The sequence below is a fragment of the Chenopodium album genome, chromosome 19, assembly GCF_948465745.1.
Source record: "Chenopodium album chromosome 19, dcCheAlbu1.1, whole genome shotgun sequence".
NCBI classification, from domain to species: domain Eukaryota; kingdom Viridiplantae; phylum Streptophyta; class Magnoliopsida; order Caryophyllales; family Amaranthaceae; genus Chenopodium; species Chenopodium album.
Window position 1 is genome coordinate 1,657,209 of NC_137852.1, and position 27,183 is coordinate 1,684,391.

The 27,183-nt window shown below is 36.0% G+C and overlaps 4 protein-coding genes across 5 annotated transcripts; all 4 read left to right on the top strand.

The window, feature by feature from the left end:
- The first annotated feature begins 536 nt into the window (after positions 1-536).
- Positions 537-1,718, top strand: LOC145594667 (uncharacterized). The gene has a single exon (XM_081651002.1). It carries the CDS (start codon positions 565-567, stop codon positions 1,513-1,515), a length of 951 nt encoding a protein of 316 aa, XP_081507128.1. The 5' UTR covers positions 537-564; the 3' UTR covers positions 1,516-1,718.
- A 1,063-nt stretch (positions 1,719-2,781) lies between these two features.
- Positions 2,782-18,350, top strand: LOC145594671 (uncharacterized). 2 transcript variants are annotated; one of them, XM_081651006.1, is made up of 7 exons: positions 2,782-2,910; positions 3,174-3,616; positions 4,582-4,767; positions 5,668-5,775; positions 14,614-14,817; positions 14,904-16,743; positions 17,536-18,350. In XM_081651006.1, the coding sequence occupies exons 1-6, from the start codon at positions 2,835-2,837 to the stop codon at positions 16,242-16,244; spliced, it is 2,358 nt and encodes a 785-aa protein (XP_081507132.1). In that variant the 5' UTR covers positions 2,782-2,834; the 3' UTR covers positions 16,245-16,743; positions 17,536-18,350. The 2 variants fall into 2 exon arrangements, with proteins under 2 accessions (XP_081507132.1, XP_081507133.1); XM_081651007.1 differs by lacking the exon at positions 17,536-18,350 and having other exon boundaries at positions 14,904-15,335; positions 15,404-15,591.
- A 619-nt stretch (positions 18,351-18,969) lies between these two features.
- Positions 18,970-22,329, top strand: LOC145594929 (aminomethyltransferase, mitochondrial-like). Its single transcript, XM_081651280.1, has 4 exons — positions 18,970-19,115; positions 19,934-20,509; positions 21,115-21,233; positions 21,456-22,329. The coding sequence occupies exons 2-4, from the start codon at positions 19,952-19,954 to the stop codon at positions 22,000-22,002; spliced, it is 1,224 nt and encodes a 407-aa protein (XP_081507406.1). The 5' UTR covers positions 18,970-19,115; positions 19,934-19,951; the 3' UTR covers positions 22,003-22,329.
- A 975-nt stretch (positions 22,330-23,304) lies between these two features.
- LOC145595578 (uncharacterized) lies at positions 23,305-25,843 on the top strand. Its single transcript, XM_081651990.1, has 2 exons — positions 23,305-23,708; positions 23,967-25,843. The coding sequence occupies exon 2, from the start codon at positions 24,059-24,061 to the stop codon at positions 25,670-25,672; it is 1,614 nt and encodes a 537-aa protein (XP_081508116.1). The 5' UTR covers positions 23,305-23,708; positions 23,967-24,058; the 3' UTR covers positions 25,673-25,843.
- Positions 25,844-27,183: the final 1,340 nt, after the last annotated feature.

The window sequence follows — 27,183 nt, forward strand, 5'->3', positions numbered from 1 at the left end:
CATTGATTCTTCTTTAAACTATTCTCTTCATTAGCTCAACCACCATTTTTACTCCCAATTTTCATTTTCTCTCTCACAAATTCAAGTTTGGTGAAACCCTAAAACCTCATTCTATAGCTTTTCTGCTTAGAGGTAAGCAACTAAATTAAGTTTATTTATTTAGCAATATTTTCTTTTTGTTATTTCTGTTGTTTATTTTACTCACATGCTTATTGGAATTGTTGAATTGTTATTAATTTTGTGAAAACATTAAGCTTAAACCCTAGTTTGAATTGGAGTGATTGATGATTTACAAAGGGTTTTTGGGGGAGTGGCATTGGTGGGAAATAGATCAGGGAATTATGGGTATTGTTGTCTTAGTATGTAAACTATTACATGGGGTAGATTTTAATTTGTGGGGCAAAAAAACCCAAAATTGAAAAGCTAGAAATTCTACGTGTATAATTGTGGGCTTTGAAATTTTTTAGGAGGAATTAGGATTTTTGGAATTGAATTCATAGGACCAGTGAAAGGTCTTACCACTAAGGCAATCATTGAACAATTGCCTGGTGAAGTGAAGCATATATGGCAGTAGCTTCACCCTTGCAATGGTCTTGGCCACATACACCTCCGAATCGACAATTAAATCCGAATCCCCGGTTGTTGTCTAATGTTCCTCGGTGTGTCCCTATTGCAACTCCGGTCACTTCTTTGGAAGCGCCTCGCCCTGCTGTAATACTCCCTGGTCTGGGGAATAATTCAGGGGATTACCAGAGGCTGCAGGTCAGCTTAGAGGAATATGGGGTTAAAAGTGTGGTTGCTAGAGTTTCGAGGTTGGATTGGTTTAGGAATGCGGCGGGTTTAGCAGACCCAAGTTACTGGAAGGGTACACTTCGTCCTCGTCCTGTTTTAGACTGGTACCTTAATAGGGTGGATGAAGCTGTAAATGAAGCCAAGGAGATTGCTCAGGGTAGGCCGCTCTCTTTGATTGGTCATTCGGCGGGAGGATGGCTTGCTCGTGTTTATATGGAGGAATTTGGGAAGTCTGATATCTCCTTGCTTTTGACACTTGGAACTCCACATTTGCCGCCCCCAAAAGGGGTGTCTGGTGTTATTGATCAAACGAGGGGGCTTTTGTATCATGTTCAAGATCATTGTGCTAAAGCTGTGTATACTCCTGAACTAAAGTATGTATGCATTGCTGGAAGGTATATCCAAGGAGCTCCAGTATTTGGGAATTCTTATGATATAGAGGATGCATCCCAAGCAGCTGCAGTCGTGAATATATCTGAGTCAACTTCGGATACTGTTACATTTCGAGCTCGCTTTGTTGGTCAGGGTTACAAGCAAGTATGTGGGCAGGCAGTTGTATGGGGTGATGGAGTTGTTCCAGAGGTATCTGCTCATTTAGAAGGTGCTCTTAATATAAGCTTGGATGGAGTATATCACTCTCCTGTTGGTTCAGATGATATTTCAAGACCCTGGTATGGCTCGCCTGCAGTTATTAAGAAATGGATAAACCACCTCCTAGATTGACCAGATATGAGTGCTTTAACAAAGAGATGAATGTAAAATGAGCTTAACTTGTTAGTGCTCTTGCAAAAATGTTGCTGTCTGGCCTGTCTCATAGCAGCAAGGATTCATAGATTCATTCATCAATTAGTTTTTATTCGTATTCACTGTGTATTGAATGTAGAAGAAATCGACTAAATGGAGGCTCACCCTATTTTTTCTTTTCTCTTTGGATGAATTTGTTTATAAGAACTGACAGAATAAATTTCACAACATGGATTGTCTAAGTCTTGTATAGGCCCTGTTTTGTTCACCTCGTTTTCATTTTCAGGAAGAAGTTCAGGAAAATAAGGGTTACCCAAATTCATTTTAAAACTAAAGTAAATTCTAATATGTTGTAAAGTAAAACATTTTTTTTTTTCTTTTTTTGAGGGATTGTAAAGTAAAACATGGGTGAAAAGCATGCAGCCTTAGTGCTTGCAAAGGGTTATAATATTGTAACTAAGATTTTTTTTTTTTCAAAAAAACTTTTGTTTGATTCTCTCCCCCTCCCAACCCTTCTTTCTCCATTATACTCTCTTAAGTGAAATTCTTTTCTCTCCTACATTCCATCTGATTCCCAAATCCTATTCCTAATTCTCTCTCGAACTGTTTAAACACACCACAGATGGGATGGCCTGCTATTGAATATGGCTTTTACAAGAGTCATTTTTATAAATTAATTGATTGCAGGTCCTAGCATGTCTTGTTATGTTAGGGGGTGGATAATGACACATAAAAAATAAATGCAGGCAAACTCTACAATCCCTCATTGAGTAATGAGATTTGAGTGAGCTTTTTGTTAGGCTTGTTCTTGGCAAAAGTTCTGCTGTAAACTCTGATGTCTTTTGCCCGGTATATCTGCCAATTCTTAGTGTAATTTCTTTATCAAGTATGAAGTTTGTTAATATTATGTGATACTGCAGATTTTTTTTTGGGCATGCTTGTTTGAACCTTTGTTCTTGTCACTGTGATTGAGAGCTCCTTTCTTTGATAAATTAATTTGCTTTACTTGGTATACTCACATGTAGTGGGAATGAGCCAGCTGGAATATATTGTCTTTTTTCTTCCCAAGAACTTTAGTGTTGCTTTGTTTTCTTCCAGTTCCCGATTATGTAAATATGACAACCTCCACAACTGGGAACTTTGAATAATAGAATCAGCCTCACATTGCTCCCTGACAGTCCCTGTAATGAATTTCAGAGCATACGGGATTACAATTTTTTGCTTACCTAGTATTTTTGCAGAATTTTGAATCGTTGGTAGAGGCGGCTTCAAAATTTGTGTCAACATTAAGGGATTGAATGGATAAAATTTCTGCTACATTTGCTATGGGCTGGAGCATTGAACTTGAAAAAGGCCTTCGGTCCAGAAAACCTGGTAATTTATAGGTTTAGATATTTATGTGGATATTGCATTTAAAAGCATGCCTGTTTGTGAATAAAATGTATCTTGGTGCATTGTATGCTTTTGTATAAGGATCTGACAGAAGTCTTGGCATGTCTAACGAGTAATATCACAATAGCTTCTGAGTATGAAAATTGTTGGTTGAATGTAAATTATGATTTTCTCATTTAGAGGCCATATAGGGTATGATTTGTTGTAGAGAAAATTCATCTGTTGGCTTGTATTCATCTTTTCAGGTAATCCTATTGAATCAATAAATCTGATTGGTCCTAGACTAAAGCAGTGGAGTACGGAGCCACAACCCACTTTAGCTATGTATAACATGTTCAGCTTAGTTCCTGGGGAAGATAGACTTTTTGCAGATGCGATTCTCCTCAGGCTTGCAGACACGTTTGTATCTGGAGACAGAGACATGAAGATTTCTGTCGTAAAAGTGTTCTTGTCAATTTTGAGACACTGCAAGAGAAAAGATGTACAGACACTTGGATTCTTTTCAAACATGGACGAGGATAACAAAATGGAATATTTGAGACGAGTTAAAGTGGTTCTTACTGCTGAGAGTGTTGAGTCCAGAGCACTAGCTTTAATTTTGCTTGGGTGTTGTGCTGAGCTTGCTAAAGATGTTGCTGAAATACGACATTCAATACTATCTGCTTTGTATTCTTGTCATGTTTTGGAGGTGAGGACCTGGTCTGGTTAGCATCTTCTATGCTGTCTGTTGTTTATTTGGATTTAACCTTGTTTCCTGGTTACTACTTAATATTACTATCTTTGCATCTGGTTATAATTTAACTTGCAATTAGGACTTGTGTAATCTGATATATTGACAATATGAAACCTGCTAAAACAACCCAAATTTTATTAAGTTTTTCTTTTCAATCCTGACCTGTCCCCTTCAGGTAGGTGAGATTAATTTGGCAAACATCTATATTTCACCATTTGAAAGTACTCTTTTATAGGCAGGCTAATGTTTGCTGTGCTATTAAGAATAGAACATTATTGGATGCCAGGATCAACCCCCTTTTCCCCCCTGTCACGTGTTGCTATGCACATCCCCTTCCCCCCCACACACCCCCCCCCCCAAGCACCCCCCCCCCCCCCCCCCCACGGTCATGTGTTGCTCTGCACATTAATAATTTAGTGTACTCTACAAACTTCTGGATTGTGAAAGTCCTGTTTTGTTGCATTTCTTGGCTAAATCTTCTGACTGTTGTTGCCTCTAGTGATTACACTTTTTCCATCAAACTCAGTAGATTTCACCACCACCACCCTTTAGGATCAAGACACTGGAGTGTCTATGGTGATCAGACACTTCATGTTTGACAAGCAAGCTGAGAAGCAAGAGTTAAAGAAATTACTGATAATAATCGAAGAAATACAACAACAACAAAGCTTTATTCCCAAAATGATTTGGGGTCGGCTTACATAATTGAAGAAATATTTTGTTTGCCTGACAAAACCAATATTAAATACCCTGATCAATTTTAGGACAGCTCCATGGCCAACTTGTCGCCATACTCTTCTCTCTTGCAGGAAGCCCATGTGTTGGCGCATTTGTGCAATTTTCATAGCCCAAAATACGCACTTTTCAATACTGTAGACAATTAGTCCCAGCTGATATATAATTGTGCTTGTTCTTTACAGGTCAAGGCGTCACTGTTTGCAGCTGAATACTTTTCAGAAATATCAGATGACTTTGGATTAGTTTTCTTGGAGAATCTACTCAAACTCATAAATTCACCAAAAACCTTGCCAGCTCTTAGAATTGCCGGAGCACGAACTTTTCCTAAAATGGGGTGCTCAGTTTTACTTGCGACGAAATCATACAAGGTCTTGTGCTTATATTCTCCTTTTTGCTTTTTAATTAATGTACCTTTTCTCTCTTTAATGCCTATAATTACCCAATATTCAAGGTTTTTTTTTTTTTTAATTTATATGTAGTTTTTGCTTCCCACCAATCATTCCATATTGTCACGAATAACCTTATATGCGTACGTGAAAGGATTTGCTATTGGACAACATACTGAAACAGTTGATGCTAATTGTAGTGAAAGATGCTATGCATTCTTGACCTGTTTAGACTCTAGACTTGTTGACGATTAGGTTGTGACATTGGGACCTCTTCAGACCATGCCTACAATGAGAATTATGCTAGGTTGTTCTTCTTGTTGAAAAGGATGTTACCATTGAAATGTGCTGATAATGTCTCAAACTCACATGGAATAGTTGCTCTTTAAGGGGGAACAAGTGAAGAATGCATTCTCTCTGTATGCATAAACTCTAACTGCTTGGCCGACTCAACAAATGGACTCTTAACTTCTTAAGTACATTGTACAGAGTATATAATAAGCTAAATTTGTAACTCGCCATATTGTACTGTACCACATCACAACATTGATACAATGCCTTTGGTAGGGTCTTTCAGTTGAAATGGATTCAAACTGTTTTAGCAGATGTTGGCCTACCATTATCTGTACCCTAACTTTTAATTTCTCACAACTTCAACGGAAATTAGTGTAATTTTTTCAATGATTTTGTTAATTGTTTCCTTTTTAGATTCTCAGACAATGCTTTATGAACAAGTTTGCAACTTGCAGTTTTTTCTGTCAAAACAGTTGATATAGTTATTTGTATCATTATTGCAGCTACATATGATGGGGCTTCTGATTCTCTAGAAATTCTAGAGCAATGTGGCTTATGATGAAGCTGTTTAACTATTAACTGATGCAGGCTGGTGCAGAACTTATAAGAAAAACTTCGGAAGAGGATATTTTGGCCACTATGTTGATCTCTCTCACAAAACTTTCTTTGAAAGCATTCGTTCTGATTTCTGATCAGGTAAACATTCAACGTTCTGATGTCAATCTTTTTATATGTACTACCTTATAGTTGCTTTGTCTTTGAATTCTTGACAACTTATGATTCTTGAATTTTTTGAGTTATAGGCATCCCTTGATGAAGGTAGTGTAGGAGTTTATAGGTACTATGCAGCGGAAATAAACATGAATCATATTCATACAGTACCTAATCCAAGGATCTAATGCATAACACATAAAGCACAAATAATCGTACCTTTGAAGCGTGATTCCACGTGCGATCGAGCAAGAACAAAGGGAGATAAAGAACCCCAAGCGTGATTCCTCTACTTGGTCCACGGGCACAGATTAAGACCTCCACTAATGCTAGTTAGTCGTGACTGAACGCTTCAATCAACCTTCAACGGAGAGGAGAGACATACTAACCAAGAACCACCACGATAACCACCACACGCGCCACCAAGGGGTGGCCGGCCGTACGGACATGAGGGGAGGATGAGGGCCGTGAGTTGGAGAGAGGATTAGGGTTTTGGGATTGGTTGCATTGATGTCAAAATTCACAGTGTGTGAATATGACTACTTCTAGCAAACCCTAGGCATGGATCTTATTTATAGATCTCATCTCTAAATAAGAGCCCATGTCAAAAGCCCAAAACCTAGTTCCAATCTAACTATGCTAGCCCAATCCAATTCATGATTAGTTAATTGCTCATGAGGCCCATTAATGGGCCTCTTACTTGCTTAACCCAATACCCTTGTGTGTGACCAATATAGGATCCATTCTAAAGGGCTTTTGACCATTTGACTAGCCCAAAGATCATCTCTCATAGTCTAGCAACAGAGGATGACGTCCCAATAGAATGAACTTATTATCTCCATAATAGTGATCCTTGATATATCTAGTAATTGCACTTATCGAAGACATAATTCCTTCAATCTCCCACTTGTCTGAGACAAGTGCGCAATATTCAAATTCCTTAAGTCAATGTGTGTCGATTTGATAATATGATTGCATCTTATGTCGTGATCATATTAATCTACAAATCTTTTCTTGAAATCTGAGTTAGAATTACAAAACAAATGGTTACAATGTAATCCATTTGAGCACGGCCATGCATTTTCTGAATTCTCCCTCTTCAAGGGGCCAAGACACATTCCTAATTAAATAGGTAGACTCAATCCAATCTTATGGCAACCAAAGCTCCCACTCAATTCATGAAGTGACCGGGAAACATCCTTTATAATCCCCATTTACGGCAAGACGTTTGAATGTACCACAGTCAAAACAATCATTGAATAGAATCAGTGTTCCACTCATGTCAAAGGAATCCACTAATATATCCGGAAGTTCTATACTTGAACTTCAAAGTAGGTCTATAGTTCGATCCTGCATCATTCATGCATATCCATGTGATTGACCGAGCATTATCACTATGCTCCCATAGCCCATGAAACTGCACTATCCAATCAATCTTACATGCTAGTTCTAATTTGTGAAATCATTTATGTCCAGTTTAATGATTTCAAACTAGGAACTTAAATAATATATGAATTTAGTTCACCTGTGGGGTTTCATTCAAAAGGTCATCAACCTAGTGAGCCCATCAATTCATAATTATTTTGGACATTTTATTTAATCTTGAAACCACGATTAAATAAGATTGAAACTTTGTTTCAATTGATAAACATAATTCTGCAAGCTAATGTATTTACTTTTGTAATATGCTTTCTCAAAACATACACAACTAAAATTACATAACTTGCTTCAATCCAAAAACCTTAGTATGACTCTCATACCTTGGTCATGGAAGGGGTTTAGAAAGTAGAGTTCATGAGACATTCTCATAAACATGAATTTTGCAATTTCTAAATTTTATAATCATTTTCATCTCCATACACTAAGAATTATCCTTCGCCCTTTCGCAAAGAACTTAGGAATTTCTAATTTGTATTCCAACATCACATTGGATTTCGATTGAAATCTATCTTCACTTGTTCTTTAAAACACGTGAATCAAATAGACGAGTATAGTCCATTGCATGCATGATGCATCCTTTGCGAATTGCATAAGGATCACCACTCAAAGTCTTAATTTCATCAACCTTTCTCAAGGTATTGAATCATTAAGCAACGTGCCATGTCACATGGGATTGAAACTCTTTCAATATAATGTTGAACCCTATAAGAATCTTATCAATATAAGCTTCTTAACCAAAACTCAAGCACCCTTCGAGACCTATCTATATAGATCTTGAATCCCAAATGCACTCATCTTCTTCTTCAAGATTTTCATATAAAATACATTACCCACCACTTGACTCTTCAAGCAATGAATAATTGCTCTTTATACTAGACCAAGAAGACTTCATAGCTCCCACTAAACATCTTGTACATACAAGACTTTTTTCTTTACTTTACGAGAACATCAAACGATTTGATTAACTCACAAATTTAAGAACATTAACTCCCTGGTGCAAACTTCAATCCATTATGGATCTTTTAGGCATCCCTAGGATTATTAGATCTCCAAACTTTTGATTGTATCATATACAAATCTTCTTTCATGAACAATTTCAAGAAAGTGTTTTGAAATCCATCTACCAAATCTTATGAGATAGAAATCACTAAATATCTTTAATAGATCTTTGCAACATGTAAAGGTTTCATCGTAATCATAGTCATACTATGAATTAGTTGAATCCTTTAACAAGTCTTTGCTTTAGTTAGAAAACATTTTTCTTTCTTGTCTGCTTTGCTTATATTGGGTTTCACCCAATTTAGGCAAATTATTCAAGTGTCATACGCTTGCTTACAGACTTAGAATCTATTTCAGATTTTCTGGTTTTAAACCACTTGGAGTTATAACTTGTCAAATCATCCTTATTACTTGCATAATCATCATGTTCCAAAATGAATATTTTAGAATTCTTAGTCAATATGAAATCATATTTCTTTGGCTAAGTTTTACATATGCTAGTCATCATTGTGGGCTCTTATGCAACAATTGAAACTCATACAACAACTTTGTTTAGTTTTCAATGAGAAACGACAATAGAGGATTTGTACTTGGAATGTACTACCTTCAACACATGGTTATTAATCCCATTACACATGATGAGACCACGCGTTGTCATTTGTATCATGAGGTGAATCATGCTCATATTGTTGCTGTTATTCGATAACTTCTCAAATTTCTTCAAGATTTTCGAAATCACTTTTCTTGAACTCTTTCAAGGTTCTCAAACTTTTGAGATTCTTATACTCCCACTTGCCTTTTGAGGAGGCATATTTAGCATAGGGTGAACCAATCATGGTTTGAGCCACGTTTGTTTGTTGCTTTTCTCAAACTCTTTTGAGATTTACACTACTCCCACTTGACCTTTTGGAACAATTTCCATAAGGGCACCTACTTGAGCAACAAACATTTTGTGCTAAGTATGGTTTGTGTAGTAGTACCCCGTGCTCTATATAGGAATCGAACGTGCATCAAACGGTTTAATACATGTTTTATTCCTTGCTTTGTAGAAAGACTTAATAAGAACTTTTCTTATCCATATCACATATGAAGCCTTTGCTACATTTTGATTTGACGTATGTAGTTTTTGTTTAGTTTGGTAGCTTATCTTAAAAGTATATCCCTTGAACAATGGTTGGAAGATAGGTAACTTACATCCATTATCAAAATGTATCTCATATAGATTGATAACTTCCTTCATAAACACTTCACAAGATTTTCTTTCGGATTTTGTTGTAAAACGATTTCACAACTCTTGGATGTTTATCAATGTGTTGGCTTAAATTCTCATTATTACGATCATATCGCAATATTTCGAATGTGTTGCCAAGTACATGTCTTGACTTAAATTTTCACAATTACAATCATATTGTAGTGTAATCATTATCTTGTCAAGTTGATACTGAACTTCATACTGAATATTTTGAACTTTTCAAAATCTTCACTCTTATGCTTCAACTAAGCACAAGTGATCATATCACAAATGAAGTTTCATTGTCCGTCTCTAGCCTTGAACCTTTGGTTTTCTTACATCAATATGTATTTGACCTCGAGTTCACATCATCATTTCTCTAAATGGTGACTTAGTCATAATTTCAAATTAGAATGATAATTACATATATCAATAGATTCATAATCTAATGATATTGAAAGTCCATCCCTTTGGATCTTTCGCATGCAATTTTCATTTTCATTCGAATTAATTGACATATTAGAGACAATTTATATACATAGAAATGGTTTAACTAATTCTATCATATAGAACTTTAAACCTATTTAGCAATTCAAAACACATTATGACTCAAAAAAGCATAGAATAACATTTATTCCACGTTTTTGAATCTTCGATGCTTAGTCACTACTAACATTGAATGGTGTTTTGATAATGGCAAGAATGAATAAAATTTATTTAATTCTAGCCAATTATTAGTGGTGAAATACTGGTTCTACTTGTAAAGTTGCAACTTTTGCTTCCAAACTTGTAGATTCTACTTGTGAAGTAGCAACATTTGCTTCTAAACTTGTAGATTTATTTCTCCTTTAGCAATAACTTCTTCCTTTAGTTCAATCACATTGTGCAATGAGTGATCTAAACAAGACATCATATGTCCAAGAAGTAGCAATATGCCAAATCAATTTCTATAATATAATTCTTAAATTGGAACATTTCCATTCTTTTACCTTCCAACTATTATGAGGTAGTTTCTAATCAATTGGAATTTGATCCTTTTAATTTGAAACATTTGTTGTTTATAACAACTTTTTTTTGCATGTAAGTAGTTCTAGGTTTGAGAAGTAGCAACTTGTTTGCATTTCTTGGCCTATAACTTCTTAATGCATTCCTCATATATTCCTAAACCTTTCCCTTTGAGCCATTTAGAACATTTCTCTTAGGTTCAAAATGATACCTTGCTCAACTACTTTAAGCATTTTTCATGATCTTGCTAAGACTATTCTATCATTATTTATATTTGAGTTTAATCAAGTATTAAACTCTATATAAAGTAGATGAAGAATACCGTTATTTGATCAACTTTTGATCATAGAGATTTCCAATCACTTTCTTATATTCAATCATATTGAGGATAAGAGATTTTATTGGATTTTTATACTTGTCTTTTGGAGGGTTTGTACCTCTTATCTCATTATATCCCTTGAAACATTTTTCAAAATGAAGAATTGTTGGCATTTTACTCAAACATTTTGAATAAAACCAACCTTAGACATGTGACATGAATTTCTAAAACTTGCCTTTTAGAACAATCTTAGCAAAATTGGAATATAGGTTTATGGATTATCTTTTAAACTTTTGAGAACGTTTCTCAATTTTATTTTCAATCGAGGAAATTATATATAATAATAAAATTAGAACGACATGTTACTTATAAGTAAACGCAAAAATCAATTATGTTTATTAAAATTTAAAGTACCATAAGCGAATTAAATTGGTAACTTTAAAACACTTTATTCAATTTAAGTGATCCCATCTTGAATTAAGTGATTCCAAGATCCTTTATTCGTGCAATAATTAACCAGAGTGAGGCTCTGCAATCAACCATTACATTTTCAAGGTGAGTAAACTCTTTACTGATTACAACTCTTGTAACTCTTGGTTGAATAATTAATCATCACATGTTTAATTATTACTCTTAGCTTCAAGGTTCTAAACTATTTAGGTAACCTTGTTGAATACAACCAATTAAAAGTGTAGATATGCGGTTCTACCCCCACTTCCCCAAGATATATTATGATGCTCAGCTGAGTGCTGACCCATCACAAACGATCAAGGTTTTCGTCGGGTTTTTAATTGGAAAAGCTGCATCAATATTACTGGGATCTAGATTTATTATGTTGTGATTAAATAGTGAACTCTAGCGCATCATCACAAAACATCAATAAAATCTAACATGCATAAAATACTGAATGCATAAATAAGACATAGCATGGCCCCTAATCCTAAGAAAAATAATAAAGTAAATGCTCCCACTTGAATCATCATGGATCGCATCCACCTTGCTCCTTTGGGCCTTCACTTCATGGGCTTCTTGGATTAACTGCAACCTGTAATTCTATTCTATTCTATCTACTACTTAAATAATATAAAATAAAATTACAAAATACTTTATCGGTTCGTAGACCGTACTAAGATTACAAAAATACATCACGATGCGCAGATCGTATTTAGCAATCTACTGGGCCATACTAGTCATTATATAGCAATAAAACAACATCATATATTATAAAATTGCCACATAATAAATCACTCATCATGCTTTCCTAAACTACAACATCGAATGTTCACAATTAAGGAAACATGGCATCTAAATATCTCATATTTTAATTAAAACAATTAGATAATATCATATATTATTCATGATCATCAATAAAATATCATATATTCTAAATTAGTCATGAGATAGAATCAAATCTTATTTTAATCTTAAAAGATAAATCATATTTATCCTCAAAGATTATCCTAACAAAGTTAGGAAATTCTATCCTAATTACTAGCCAATCACAATATTTTAAATCAATTATATCCAAAAATAATTATGGGATAATCACATTATTTAAATCAATTATTATTCTTTTGGAATATGCTCAGAATATCCTAACAAATCTTATCCATAATTAACCACTTTAATTTAGGATAATTACAAATTTAACAACTTAAACATGGATAATATCAAATATAACAACTTTTGAATATTTGATTTTATCCTAAAATAAAAGATCATATTTTCAAAATATTTTAACTTATCCAAAATAAAACTGATTTTATCCCAAAATAATTCATAATTATCCTGAAATAATTTTTCAAAAACTGATTTTTTTTTTTTTTTTTTAAATTGCGCCAGCCACCGTGGTGTGGCCAGCCGAAGCTAGCCACGGTGGTCGTACACCGTGAGGTGTACGCTGCTATAGGCAGCGACGCACAGCAGCAGCAGTGCCGCGCAACCGTTGCACGGTGTTGCTGTTGCTGCACCTTTTTGATCCACCTGCTGCCCCTCCTCGCCCCTCCCTCCGGACCACCTGCAGCGGCAGCCGCCGTGGCTGCGCCACCCAGCCGCAGTTGCCGCTGCTAAAACCCCTTTTTTTTTGTGATTTTAATTAAAACAAAACATTTTTGTTAAAATTAAATTAACTTAATGTGGTCCTTTTAATTTCAAAATTAAATCATATTCAATTTCAAAATTAGGGTTCTTCATGAATTTCAATCCCCAATTCAATTTAACTCTTAAATTAAATAATTTGATCATGAAAAATTCATAATTTATCATGAAAGCAAATAGATTAAAATCATTAATTATATAGTAAACGAATTAAATCAAAACCAAAACACAAAATTCATAATTTAGGGTTAGGGTTTCGAAAATTTTCGAAAAATTAGGGTTTGGGGGTCGAAAAATTCGAGCATAATAGGGCAAAATCGGATCTCTTCATGGCTATTTTGAGCATTATTAAATCACATTTAATATAATAATTGACCCATAATTAAATTATTCTCCCTTCTAATTGAATTAAAATTGTGGATTATCAAAGAATTATTGGCAATATGCGTAAATGCAATAGGCTAACTGATACCACTGTAGGAGTTTATAGGTACTATGCAGCGGAAATAAACATGAATCATATTCATACAGTACCTAATCCAAGGATCTAATGCATAACACATAAAGCACAAATAATCGTACCTTTGAAGCGTGATTCCACGTGCGATCGAGCAAGAACAAAGGGAGATAAAGAACCCCAAGCGTGATTCCTCTACTTGGTCCACGGGCACAGATTAAGACCTCCACTAATGCTAGTTAGTCGTGACTGAACGCTTCAATCAACCTTCAACGGAGAGGAGAGACATACTAACCAAGAACCACCACGATAACCACCACACGCGCCACCAAGGGGTGGCCGGCCGTACGGACATGAGGGGAGGATGAGGGCCGTGAGTTGGAGATAGGATTAGGGTTTTGGGATTGGTTGCATTGATGTCAAAATTCACAGTGTGTGAATATGACTACTTCTAGCAAACCCTAGGCATGGATCTTATTTATAGATCTCATCTCTAAATAAGAGCCCATGTCAAAAGCTCAAAACCTAGTTCCAATCTAACTATGCTAGCCCAATCCAATTCATGATTAGTTAATTGCTCATGAGGCCCATTAATGGGCCTCTTACTTGCTTAACCCAATACCCTTGTGTGTGACCAATATAGGATCCATTCTAAAGGGCTTTTGACCATTTGACTAGCCCAAAGATCATCTCTCATAGTCTAGCAACAGAGGATGACGTCCCAATAGAATGAACTTATTATCTCCATAATAGTGATCCTTGATATATCTAGTAATTGCACTTATCGAAGACATAATTCCTTCAGGTAGCTAACTCCTTTAGGATTTTTCTAGTAGTATTTTATGAATTTTTAAGTTTTTGTAGACCTTCTATTGATGTTTTATGCCATCGTAAGGATTACAATTCCATATTATTGATCCTTCTCTTGGCTATGGTCGTGAAGAGCCTGCTAGGTTGGCTACATGAATTGAAGAGCTGTATAACTGTGCTTCATTTTGTACCACATTTCTGAATAATCTCTGTTATTACTTTTATAAGCTGTATGAAAAAAAAATTCTTCATTCTTATAGTCTTAGTTGTAAGTCTTGTAACTAAACATGGGCAATGCACCAGTTCATGCTTTATCTTGGTTGTGTAATTACTAGTTCCTGAAGCTTGTTTTTACTCCATTGCCTAACTTTTCAGTCCTCCCCTTTGATATGCTTGTGACATGTAATTGCTATATTGAGGTTTAATCACATTTTCTTGACCCTCTTCCCCCCGGCTTCTGTGCAGGTAGGCTTGCTTAGTTCAATTCTTGTTCAGAAAACAAGTTTACGTTTGCAAGGTATAGTGCTTAGATGCATGCGCTATATTGGAGAGCATGCCGCATGCTTTCTACCTGTTAGTGCTTTTCCATTTCAGAATTTGTTCAGAACGCTTGATGAACCAAATCTGCCTTCTGCTTTGCATTGTGAAGTGTTGCATATTTTTCTCAAGGTAATTTTGTTGACTCAATTTGATTGAGTGATTTATGTACGTGTTTAGATATCTTCATTATCTTGATTCTATTGCATAACTTGCAGATGCTTGAATATGGGATGCTTGATATGCTTTTCATTGACATTGATGAGTTCATGAAGCTATTGAGATATGTTGAGGATGCAACTCGATCCCCAATACCTTCTGTAAGATTCTTAGCTTTTCAAATCTTAGTAAGTATATCTGATAAGCTGAAGGGAAGAGATGAGCTAATGTTGGAGGTTAATCCTATTACTTATCCCACTGGAGTTGTCTCAGTTATCAGTGATCAGATAACTGTATTGGTGAGGCTGGTGCTAGATGGGACCTCTAACTCTCAAGTAGAGCAAGAACTAGGAAGCATGCTCAAATTGCTACTTTTATTGGTTGAGAATAATTCAGAATTAAGTGATTTCATACTGGATAAACTACACTTCATTATCAAGAATATGGCAGAATCGCAAAACATACCTTTGTCTGCAATACAGAATCCTGAGGTACACAAAGTTGTTTATACAAGAGCAAAACAAAGTTCTATGCATGTGTTGATGTTTTACATCTACAGATTTTTGGTGGCTTTCCTGGAAACTCTGGAGGATTCGTGTGCTATGACAAATGAAATATCTTGCAAATTGAAACTAGTGGTGTCCTTTATTTATGACAACAATTTATTTGATTGTTCTACCCACACATTCTTTGCCCTTCTTCTGCATGCCCTCTTCAACTGGAACCATCTCATGCCTGAGGATAAGTCTGGCAATTCTGTTCAAAGAATGAGTGGGTCTCCTAGTAAATTGGCTGAAAGTGATGCATTTATCTATGTGTGTGCAAAAAACATGCTCACAGGAGGATATAATTGGTGTGCTTACAAAGCTGGAAGATATGCATTTTGTAGGGGAGAATGGGATGTGGCAAGTTTTATATTTCAACATCTGGAAGCAAAGGTTCAGTCTGAACTTTGCTGCCAGTGGTTAAAATTCTTAGTTAAGTTTTCCCATTCTGAGAAGAATGTCAAGGTGCTGCTTCAGAAAGGATCTTGCTGTTTGCCTCTGGACCATGTCTTGGTGCCATTGACTGTGGATGGGTACATTGAAAAACTTATTAATGCGTTTGATGATACTTCTTCATCTGTCAAAATTTTGGAAGCCATTTCCTTACAAATGCAAACCCTTTGTTTCCAAAGGTGGTTCATGTCATTGAGACAGAAGGTTCTACTTGTAATGGTGGATATGATTAAACTCTTAAATGATTGTCTATTTCCAAAAGCAGGCCTCGAGAGCAGTAGGCATGCTGGGGAAAGTGATTTTACTGATGGCAAATCTGTTGTTCAAAAGATGAAAGACATGATGTCTTCTTTGGTTCGAGTATCTGCAAGACTAGCTAGTATGCAAAGGAATATGATATGATTTCCTCGTCTTTTGTTGACTTAGACTCCAGAAGCTTTAAAGAAATTTCATCCCTTGCATTTGGTTGTTCGGTGCTGGCCTTCTGCACCGAGTTCATCAATTTGATTCCTAATTCATCTGATTTTGTCGATCTGAAAAAAGAATCAGGTTATTGCCAGAGTGTCATCATAAAAGACTTAGCTGTGCGTTTGTGGCATACGGACTCGGAGATCTGTAAAAATCTCATGTCACTCTTAAAAGAATGTCAGATGCCTAAGAGATCTTTGCATTTTCTGTCTGGCCATGGGATACCAAAAGTTAATCATGTCTCAGAAGATCTTCTTACATTGTGCAGATCTAGTGTTAGGCGGTTAATGAAATTGCAAAATGAGTGCATGAGTGCAGAAGATGAGGATACAATGTGGCAAGCTTATAAGGATCGTATGCAACTACTGTTGAATGTAGTTGAAGCATGGATGCATATACCTTTCCGGGTTCCCAAGTATTTTTTCAGATTAAGGTATGATGGGGCCGCATTTTGATTTGAAATATAATTTATATCTTGTTACATCTATATTGATTGATGGCTGATAACTGTTGTTGTACTCTTCTTTATGATCTATGATTATTGTTTTAGAACTGTTGAATGTTTCTTTCACTGTGATCCTTCACTTAAGAGTATGTAAATGCCTTTTACAATTATAATGACTCTGATGATTTGAATTACTAGTGCTGTTGTGAAGCATTACTTAGGTTGACATTATCATGAAATGCAGGATATGACCTATAGGATTGGATTGTGAAGCATCACACTATATTTACTGTTATATTCGAACTATAGGGCATTAGGATTGTGTTGGACTGTTGATTTATTGAATAATTGTTCACAAAGAGGCATAATTGATTCATTGTGTTTCAATAGCAATGGTGGAAGATAATGAAGAGCAAGGAAGGAGAGGGAAGAGAAAGACAAAAGTGGGCTTATGGGTTAAATATTTGGTTTATTATAAGAGAAAGGGAATTGGCAATCTCCTTTTCCCTCGCTTTTTCAACCCATATTAAACATATTAGAAATTAGTTCCATTACTCTGCCTCAGTCCTTTACCTTCCCTTTTCTTCCAATTTTCTCTTCCAAACACATTGTTAGTTGAAATGTGTGTGTTCTAGACTAATGCAGGTAGTTCTCTTTTGCATGAAGTTGATTACATTTACCAATTATTATGCTGCGAAATCAAATTATTTTTTTCATTTTTTTTTTAGTTTATCCCCAGACAAAATTATCTTTTCAAAAATTAATTGACTTATATTTCAGGCCTACTGTGGGTTCTTTGCTTATTCCTCTAAGTGCTAGTAGTAGAAAAGAAAATGAGATTTGTGTCTCTCGGGGATCCCAACTAGCTCTCAATCTGTGTATTCAGCTTAAGAATGTGACATCAGACGTCTGCTCAAGATTCTCCAAGGTCCATTGCATCCTTTCATGTAAAACATCATCTTTGGGGACAAGACGTAATAGACAGCCCAGTGGAAAAGGGTGGACAAGTTATCAAGAATCGGAAACAGGTACTTTGATGGAACTGCATAAGAAATTGCAGTGCCATGTCATGAAGCGGACCAGAGAATTCTTGAATTGTGGGGATGATCAAAGTGACAGTGAGACAGTGGAGACGTGTGTATGTTTCGAAACAAATGGCTCACACAAGGGTTCTCGACTTGCCTGCTGGATGTTTCTGCCTTTTCTGTTGGTTCCTACAGAATTCATTGGCTTAGTGGGGTTGTTGACCATCAAGGAGCTTATTGGAGCTTCCTGCCACTAAGTCCCTGTCCTCAGTTCAGTGTGACAGAATCATCTTCTGAAAGGTGGTGATGTATTTTATTTTTACCGGGCATGTAGAGGCTTTTTTTTTTTTTTTTTTTTTGAGGGAAGAGCATGTAGAGGCTATTATAGACACTGTAGAATTTTGTTGTGAATGGAAACACCATTATATGATCTCCAATGATGTTGTACAGTTTAGGCATATAGGTTTAAATTCACTTGAACATTAGAATTTCATCTTAAGAAGATTCAATTGTCAGATGTGACCTGTGCTCCTCATATTTTCTAGGGAGTTGTTTAGCTTTGATGTGTAAGAGACCTAGTGTCGCTAATTTTTTTATCCATCATCCCTAATTTATTGTATTCATCTTTGGAATGTAAACTTACACGAGAATTTTTTTAAAAAAAATGTTTCTGTTAATTTCGTCACAATTTGTAACAATTTAAGGGCCTGTTTTGATTGACTGGACTGAACCCGAACTGAACTTATTATAGCAGAACAGAAAAGAACTGAACTGAATATTTTATGAGAGAAGAAAATTAAGATAAGAACTGAACTAAACTTACTGGAGCTGAACTGAACTAGATAAACCCTAAATCCTCAATTTTCTTACAATTGTGCACGCATATACAAGACTACAAGTGCCATATACAAAATCTTGGTATGGGTATATAATGCTCAACCAAACAACACCCTCATCAAACAAAGAGCACTAATTTGAGCAATGCCAAAAGCTAAAACCCAAAAAAGTAAAATAAAAGGTGTGTATTAGATTGAAATATAGTGTATGTCAACCTACTTTTGATGAAGAAAGTGGAGGGGACAATTTCACAATAAAGCGACGTTAACTTCATCCACCAAACCCCTTGTTAGCGACGTTTGAGGTTAAAGTTAACTTTATGTGTCAAATGACGATTTTACCCCTGGATATGTTTTTGTCATTTGTCAATTGTCATACGTAGATTAGATCCATCTATTTCGCGGTTGCTGCACTCCCTCTTACTCACTCTCTCTCTTCCTCTCTCCTCCATTGAAGCTTACTCTCTGAATCCTCCATTAAAGCAGCTTCATTTCTCAGGTTAGATGTTCATTCATCGAATAACAATTTCAATGTTTAGTGTTAATCGTTAATTGAATTCATTTCAATTGATGCTTTTTCTAAGATTGATTGATTATTGAACTATTGCTTATAATTAGTTGATGAATTAAACGTCATTGTTGTAGCTTAGTTTGATGATTGAATCAAATTTGGTTGATATTCTGTTGGTTTATATAACTGTTTAATGTAAAGGCGAAACCATGAAAATGGACCTTTTCTTTTGGGATGTGGGAAATGGGGCAGGATTGAATATACCAAGTACAATTATGTAATTTTAGATGCTACATTGGATTAATCTTTAATACAGTATAATCATAAATATTGTAATTTTCATGAATGTACGATCAATTAGTTTAATTAGTTATAGTTAGGGCTACCCAAGACCTCGGATCAAATCCCATTTACGTGAATGCCCTTTTAGGCTCCCTATACACCCCTTAATGCTAGGGGAGTGTTTTAGTATGGTTAGTTTAGTTTGTGTCTCCCATTTTATAGTTATTGAGAATTGGTGCAGAATTTTTTATACTGTTTTAACAAAATTTCTTTCTAATTGAAGGATCATGTAACAGTATGCATCATCTAGTTGCTTGGAGTACTTTTGTAATACCTTTCGATGAGTCGATGACTGACCATGATAAATAAATCATAGTGTACTTTCTTACCCCCAATATGTTTTGGATTGTATAGACTGTTGTTGTCTTAATTGGCTGTGTGTGCCCCTTTACACAAACTCGGAACTTGAGTCTAACTAAATGTTCTTCCCTGATCTTGAATATTCATTGGCAATTTGTGTTCAGAATATTTGATATAAAGATATGAGAGGAGGGCTATGGCAGTTTGGGCAATCAGTTACTAAGCGTCTTGCTCAGGCTCATAAGAAAGCTGTTACTAGTCGATGTTTTTCCAGTGAAGGAGATCTCAAGAAGACACCTCTTTATGACTTCCATGTTGCAAATGGTGGGAAAATGGTGCCTTTTGCTGGTTGGAGCATGCCAATTCAATACAAGGACTCTATAATGGATTCTACTGTCAATTGTAGAGAGAATGGAAGTCTCTTTGATGTCGCTCACATGTGTGGGCTGAGCCTTAAGGGGAAAGATTGCATTCCTTTCCTTGAAAAACTTGTTGTTGGTGATATTGCTGGGCTTTCTCCTGGCACTGGAACCTTGTCGGTTTTCACAAATGAGAAGGGTGGAACAATTGATGACTCTGTCATCACCAAGGTGAAAGATGATCATATATATTTGGTTGTGAATGCGGGTTGCAGAGATAAGGATCTGGCACATATTGAGGAGCATATGAAAGCATTCAAGTCTAAAGGTGGCGATGTCTCATGGCATATTCATGATGAGAGATCTCTTCTTGCCCTGCAGGTAAATACTTGGATCCATCATTTTTTACAATTAATTATTTCTAACAAATATTTATGCTCTAACTTTGTGTTGCCCTGCACCCACCATTATGAATGCATGATGTATTAGAGTTGGCGTAATACATGAAGATTGATTATTATTGTTTTCTTCTTCTCTCGAATTCTTTGTCATCAATGTGCACGTTTTTTTCAACTGATAAACAGATCGTTTTCTGTATAATATTTACTCGTTTGATATGGTAAGCTGTGTTGCAGTAGAGGGTGGGGTATTGGTCAACCTGCCTTGCTATTACTGAGAAACCTCTTCATCTTTTGGAGAGGAAGTCTTACCATTGAATTACACCCTTTTGTGCAAACAAATTTTTGGCATTTCAATCCTTGACATCTCTTCCTTTAAAGAAGAAGCTTTTGCTCAACTGTTGCACATTTGTTGTGCTCAATCAACTGTTCAATTGTCTTTTCTCCGTCTTCCATAATTTATTGATCAACTTCTCTTTAATTTTCTTTCTCAGCCCTTATGATTTGTATTTTAAGATGTAAAAATCTCATTATTGTTTTTCCCTTCCCTGCACAGCCACTAATGAAACTATGGATGTGTTTTATCAGGGCCCACTTGCTGCCCCTGTTCTTCAACAATTGACCAAGTATGATCTAAGTAAGTTTTACTTTGGACAATTTTGTATGACGGATGTCAGTGGAATCCCCTGCTATCTCACTAGGACAGGGTATGATCCTCGCTCTTTCAATATGACTACTGGATTTGTTAAGTAGAAGCTTGGGGCGACATATACACAATTCTATATCTTATACTTTGAAAATTTACATACCTTGCTTGATGTAACTTTTTAAATTTTGTTATTACTTCATGCAATGTACCTTATGAATTGGGGATCGAATTACATTTCCTAGAATGTTGATTGACTTTAAAGCTATGTTTTCTTTTTCAGATATACTGGTGAAGACGGGTTTGAAATTTCAGTTCCTGATGAGAATGCTGTAGACCTTGCAAAGCAAATCTTAGAGAAATCTGAAGGAAAGGTAAGACTAACGGGGCTGGGTGCTCGAGACAGTTTAAGGCTAGAGGCTGGATTGTGTCTATATGGCAACGACCTTGAGCAGCACATTACACCTGTTGAGGCAGGGCTAACATGGGCTATTGGAAAGAGGAGGAGGGCAGAAGGCAATTTCCTTGGTGCAGAAGTGATTCTCAAACAAATTGCTGATGGTCCGTCAATAAGGCGTGTAGGATTTATATCTTCAGGACCACCTGCTAGAGGTCACAGTGAAATTCAGAATGAAAAAGGAGAAAACATTGGTGAAATTACTAGCGGAGGATTTAGCCCCTGCCTGAAGAAAAACATAGCCATGGGTTATGTGAAGTCTGGGAACCATAAGGCTGGCACCAAGGCTAGCATTTTGGTCAGGGGAAAGCCCTATGAAGGAGTCGTAACTAAAATGCCATTTGTGCCTACAAAATACTACAAGCCAACTTAAGAGAGTATCTATGTGCCTGGTCCCTTAATTTGTTCCCATCCTTTAACATGTTCAACATAATTCAGCCTTGGAATGGTTTTCCTGTTCCTGAATTTTCAAGCCAAACTGTAAAATTTGTCTCTGCTACATTTGTAGTCCTATTTGAAATTCATTATGTTGCAGAGAGGTATCGATGGCTAAATTCGAGTTGCTTCAAAGATGTGGTGCCTGTCATACATAATATTAAGAAATGTTGCATAAATATCCTTATGTGGCCAATAATGTTTCTATATTATACACAGCTTACAGGAACGACACCACCAATAAGGCAATAAACTGTTTGTGATATTGCTTCCTTTGCGAAGGCAGTCTTCGTTGTTGTCTAGTGTTGCCCTTTTCTTTCCCTGTCTTTTGTGCTAAGAATAACTAGAGCATATCATCAAATGAGATCCCATGGATCACTATTGCAACTCGACAACTCGTACACTCCATCTAGCTGCTTAACAATTTACCCAATTCGTACATTGTTAAGATATGTTTAGCAAGTTTATACCTAGTCAGTCAAAGCTATGCAAGTTTTGATTGTTGAAGTCAAATGTAACTCAATAAAAATGGAAGTTTTGTTCAACCTAGCATAACTGCATAAGCGTTCACAAGGTATTACACTGTTACTAGAGGCAATTGTTATCTGTTTAAAGACTAGAGAGACTTAGGGCCTGTTCATATTTACTGAACTGAGCTGAACTGAACTGATTGGAGCTGAACTGAACTGAACTGAACTGATTGGAACTGAACTGAACTGAATTGAGCTGAAATGAATATTTTATGTGAGAGGGAAATTAAGAGCTGAACTGAACTGAACTGAACTGAACTGATTGGAACTGAACTGAACTGAACTGAACTGATTGGAGCTGAACTGAACTGAACTGAACTGAAATTAAGTAAATATGAACAGGCCCTTAGAGAGTAAAATGTTAAAATTTATATTTATAATTCTTAAAAGTGTCTTTTAATCTCTTAAAAATACCATATACAAATTACAGAGTCATTAGCAATAACACTAAATAACCTTATCGTTAATTTTTTTGTTTGACGGGTGCTATCTACTACATATATTTATGTTAGAGATTTCTTCCAACCATAGTTCTCCAAAATCTTAATCCTAAATTCTACACAACCTTTTTTTTTAGTATATTTTTCGTCGCATAAAATATATCAAGTATATTAGCTCGGATAAATTTTACGGAGAATTACTTTCAAAAAAATATGTATATCAAATTTACTTTAATTTTTAAATCATCAAAAATGCTTTTCCATCATTCATTCATTTATCTCTGTTTTATTGAATGAAGAAATTCCTTCCTTGAATGAGGTGGTATCTCAGTCAAGTGGACCAATCTCAGTTGTTTTAATTTTCATGTGAAATGATACTCCAATATCCAACAGCTGGGATGTGAGTTTAATGCTCAAATTCTTTGCCTTCATATTTTCTTTCCTTTTTTAATTCTCTCAAGAAATATCTGTTTTTTTGTCTTTATTAAAATAAAAAATCTGCTTGTGACCCAATAATTTTGACTAAAAAAAAAAGGTTTGAAATCATACTTTTACAGGTAAAAAAAAATAATTAGTTGAGCAACCAAATTCGAATTTCAATTTCATGTCAGAATCATGCTACTCTGAATTGGTTGTTTTCTGGGGATTCTTGGCGCTCATCAAATTTTTCTAAGGTTCAATTTCTTCTTATTTTTTATGTTCATACCCATTTGATAAATCTGCTGCAATATAGCAAAAAAATCAATTTTGGTGTCTTTATTTCTGCTTTTTTTTTTCTTTGATAGATTGAGGTTATATATAGATTTAGATCTTGTTTATTGCATCAATTTGGGTATTTTTTGCATCTGGGTTTGATTTGAGCATTTAATTGGTCTATGCCCAGATGAATTTTTGATGAAATAATTGATTTAGTTGAAGTATTTTGATTTTAGGGCTGGAAATTTTGTTATGTGGAAATAACTATGATAATTTAGTGTTGCAAAGCTTAATTTGAGGTAAAGGGGGCTTAAATTTTGGTCTGAAAATGGCTAAAAATGAGGTGTTAATTGAGAAAGAAGAAATAGAAGAAGCTAGGGTTCCTAAATCAAAGACACCTAGCCCTCTTCAATGCTCAACACCTTCTAAAGAGAAGGAAATTGATGAAATTCCTAAAAATAAGAGATATGCCCTTTTGAGTAGACCATCCAGCAAATTCTGGGAGATTGCTCAATGGAAAGATGAGGCATCTCGAGCTGTATCGAGTCCTAGTAACAATGGTTTTCGAGGACGAATAAGCGAGTTGGCACACAAAATTGATTGGGAGTCTTTGAAGAAAACTTGCAGAGAGTGGTTTAAGAACCCTATGAACTTGGCTTTGTTTGTATGGATAGTTTGTGTTGCTGTTTCTGGGGCGATTTTGTTTCTTGTCATGACTGGAATGCTAAATGGTGCCCTGCCAAAGAAGTCTCAGAGGAACGCGTGGTTTGAAGTCAATAATCAAATTCTTAATGCCCTTTTTACACTCATGTGTTTGTATCAACACCCTCAAAGATTCTATCACCTGGCATTACTATTGAGATGGAATCCGCAAGATATATCTAAGCTGAGAAATATTTACTGTAAGAATGGTACTTACAAGCCCCATGAATGGGCACATATGCTGGTTGTTATTCTGTTGCTTCATTTGAATTGTTTTGCTCAGTATGGCCTGTGTGGTCTTAACGTGGGATACAAACGATCTGAGCGGCCTGTACTTGGAGTTGCAGTTTGTATCTCAGTTGCAATAGCTGCACCAGCTATAGCAGGTGTTTACATGATTCTTAGCCCCTTAGGAAAGGAGTATGGATATGATCAAACTGTGGATGAGGAAGCCCAGGTTCCTATGACTGCAGCGAATGGAAGTTTGAATGGTTTAAGGTCAAATTCTCTAGAGAAGAGGCGGTCCTTTGTGGTGAGAGAAGACGGGAAGATTGTTGAGAATCAACCAACATGGAGAGGAGGCATTTTTGATCTGTGGGATGATATTTCTGTAGCCTACCTCTCACTATTTTGCACCTTCTGTGTTTTTGGATGGAACATGGAGAGGTTGGGTTTTGGAAACATGTATGTTCATATTGCAACTTTCATCTTGTTTTGCTCTGCCCCGTTTTGGATTTTCAATTTAGCTGGCCTCAATGTTGATAATGACACAGTCAGGCAGGCTTTAGGACTTACTGGGTTTGTGCTTTGTGGCCTCGGTTTACTCTATGGTGGGTATTGGAGGATCCGGATGAGGAAGAGGTTTAATCTGTCTGGCTATACATCTTGTTGTGGGAAACCTGCTGTTTCCGATTGCTTTCTGTGGCTCTGCTGTTGTTGGTGCTCACTTGCTCAGGAAGTGCGAACTGCAAATTTCTATGATATTGCCGAAGACAAGTTGTGCAGGAAACAAGATGATGGAGATGGCGAGCTGGGGAGTTCTCATCTACCATGCACCGATGGCGGTATGACAAACAACAGCAATTCAGAGACAAGCTCTCGTGTGATTCCATCTGTCGACACTGTAATCACAGCAGCTAACCCCGCTTCAGAAAGGGCAGAAGATGCCTCGCTGAAGGAAGGTATGTCGAAACCCATGACACCACCATTTCCCCTAATGATTGACAGAAAAGGCAATTAGCCTGGTCATTTTTCAAAATTGTAAAGAGATGCAATGTAATATTGTTTAGGTATGAGGTTTGTTATGTAATTAACGTGCATTTCCAGTATAAACTTGAGATGGAATCACAATTTTGTGTTTAAAGACCTTAAAAACGGTTTGTGTGAATTCTGTATTTATCCCATTCCTTGAGTCTCTATGTTACCATAAATTTGAAATCATGCTGCATAAATTAACAAACAATTTGAGATTGAAATTGAGATTCAGATTGAGGTTGCGTAGTACAGCAAACTCCCATTATGTGGGAGTGCTGTAATGGTTTATGTAAAACGTAGTAATGTAGGTGTATCTTACTTACATCTTACTTTTGGAGTGCATTATATCTGTATTTTCGAGTTTCTACTGAGTGTTACTAGTATCTGATGCCAAGGGCTGGGAATCACAGTGGTCGGTGAGCATTCTTTAGACTGTGGAATAAGCTTCATTATGATGCTGTTACGGTCTAACAATTGAGATCCATAGCTCGTTGCTTATGTGATTGGGATTTAGTATTTTCGGTAAACCTGTGAAGTTGTTGAAACTAGAGAGACAACAAAAACAGCCAATTTAGGCAAGGTTCACCATAGAATCATGAACATAATTTTTCGGACTAACATCAGTACATCACTGCACCACTGCTGTGATGCGTCTATCGATTAATTTTCCTTGCAGTTGAAACCATAAGCTGAAGGGAAATGGTTATAGCTCTCACACTTAAAAGAGTGCCAAAATCACTTCCCGAAGCTGAAGCAAGTTTAACTATGGCGCCACTCAAACTTGCCTGTCGCCTTCATCAACACTTCGATACTTTGTTGCTTTATCATTTCTTACAGTTACACTCATATGCAAATGTAAGTATATAAACTCTCAAATGAGACTGGTGTAGTTCTTGTGAGAATTGAATGATTTATTGTATTTTCTTCTGGAAAATCTATAACATCGCAAAATAAGTTTGTATGAAATTATCTCGCTGTAATACTTGATCCAATAGAATAAAAATAAAAAATAAAGTCGAGTTTTTTTCTTTTACTTAACTTGAGTCACCTCCAACTAGATGCTAACGAAATCCAGCTACTTTGGCATCGCTATTACGCCTATAATGAGCAATCTTATGCAGTCTTATTCGTGAATCATGAATGAGCCATGACTTGTAATTAGGTTGTTACTTGTTAGTGTTAGCCTAACGCTTCTAATGAGTCATTTAAAAAAGTTTTTGATAAGTAATACGAAGTACTTGTTAGTAATCCTATACATACGAGATACGACCATTTTGTTCAAAGTGTGGATCTAGTCATTTACTTGACAAGTCCAGCTTGACCACCATTAGAGCTATTTTTTTTTTAGTTACTGTAGTAAATTAGGGTATTTTATCTGTTTTAAGACTGGACTGAACAGATAAATTGAAATTTAAAACCCAAAAACCAGACCAATTACGTAGTTAGGACTCGTAAATGGTTTTATACATAAGTTCGAGCACAATATTGGTTCGGCCC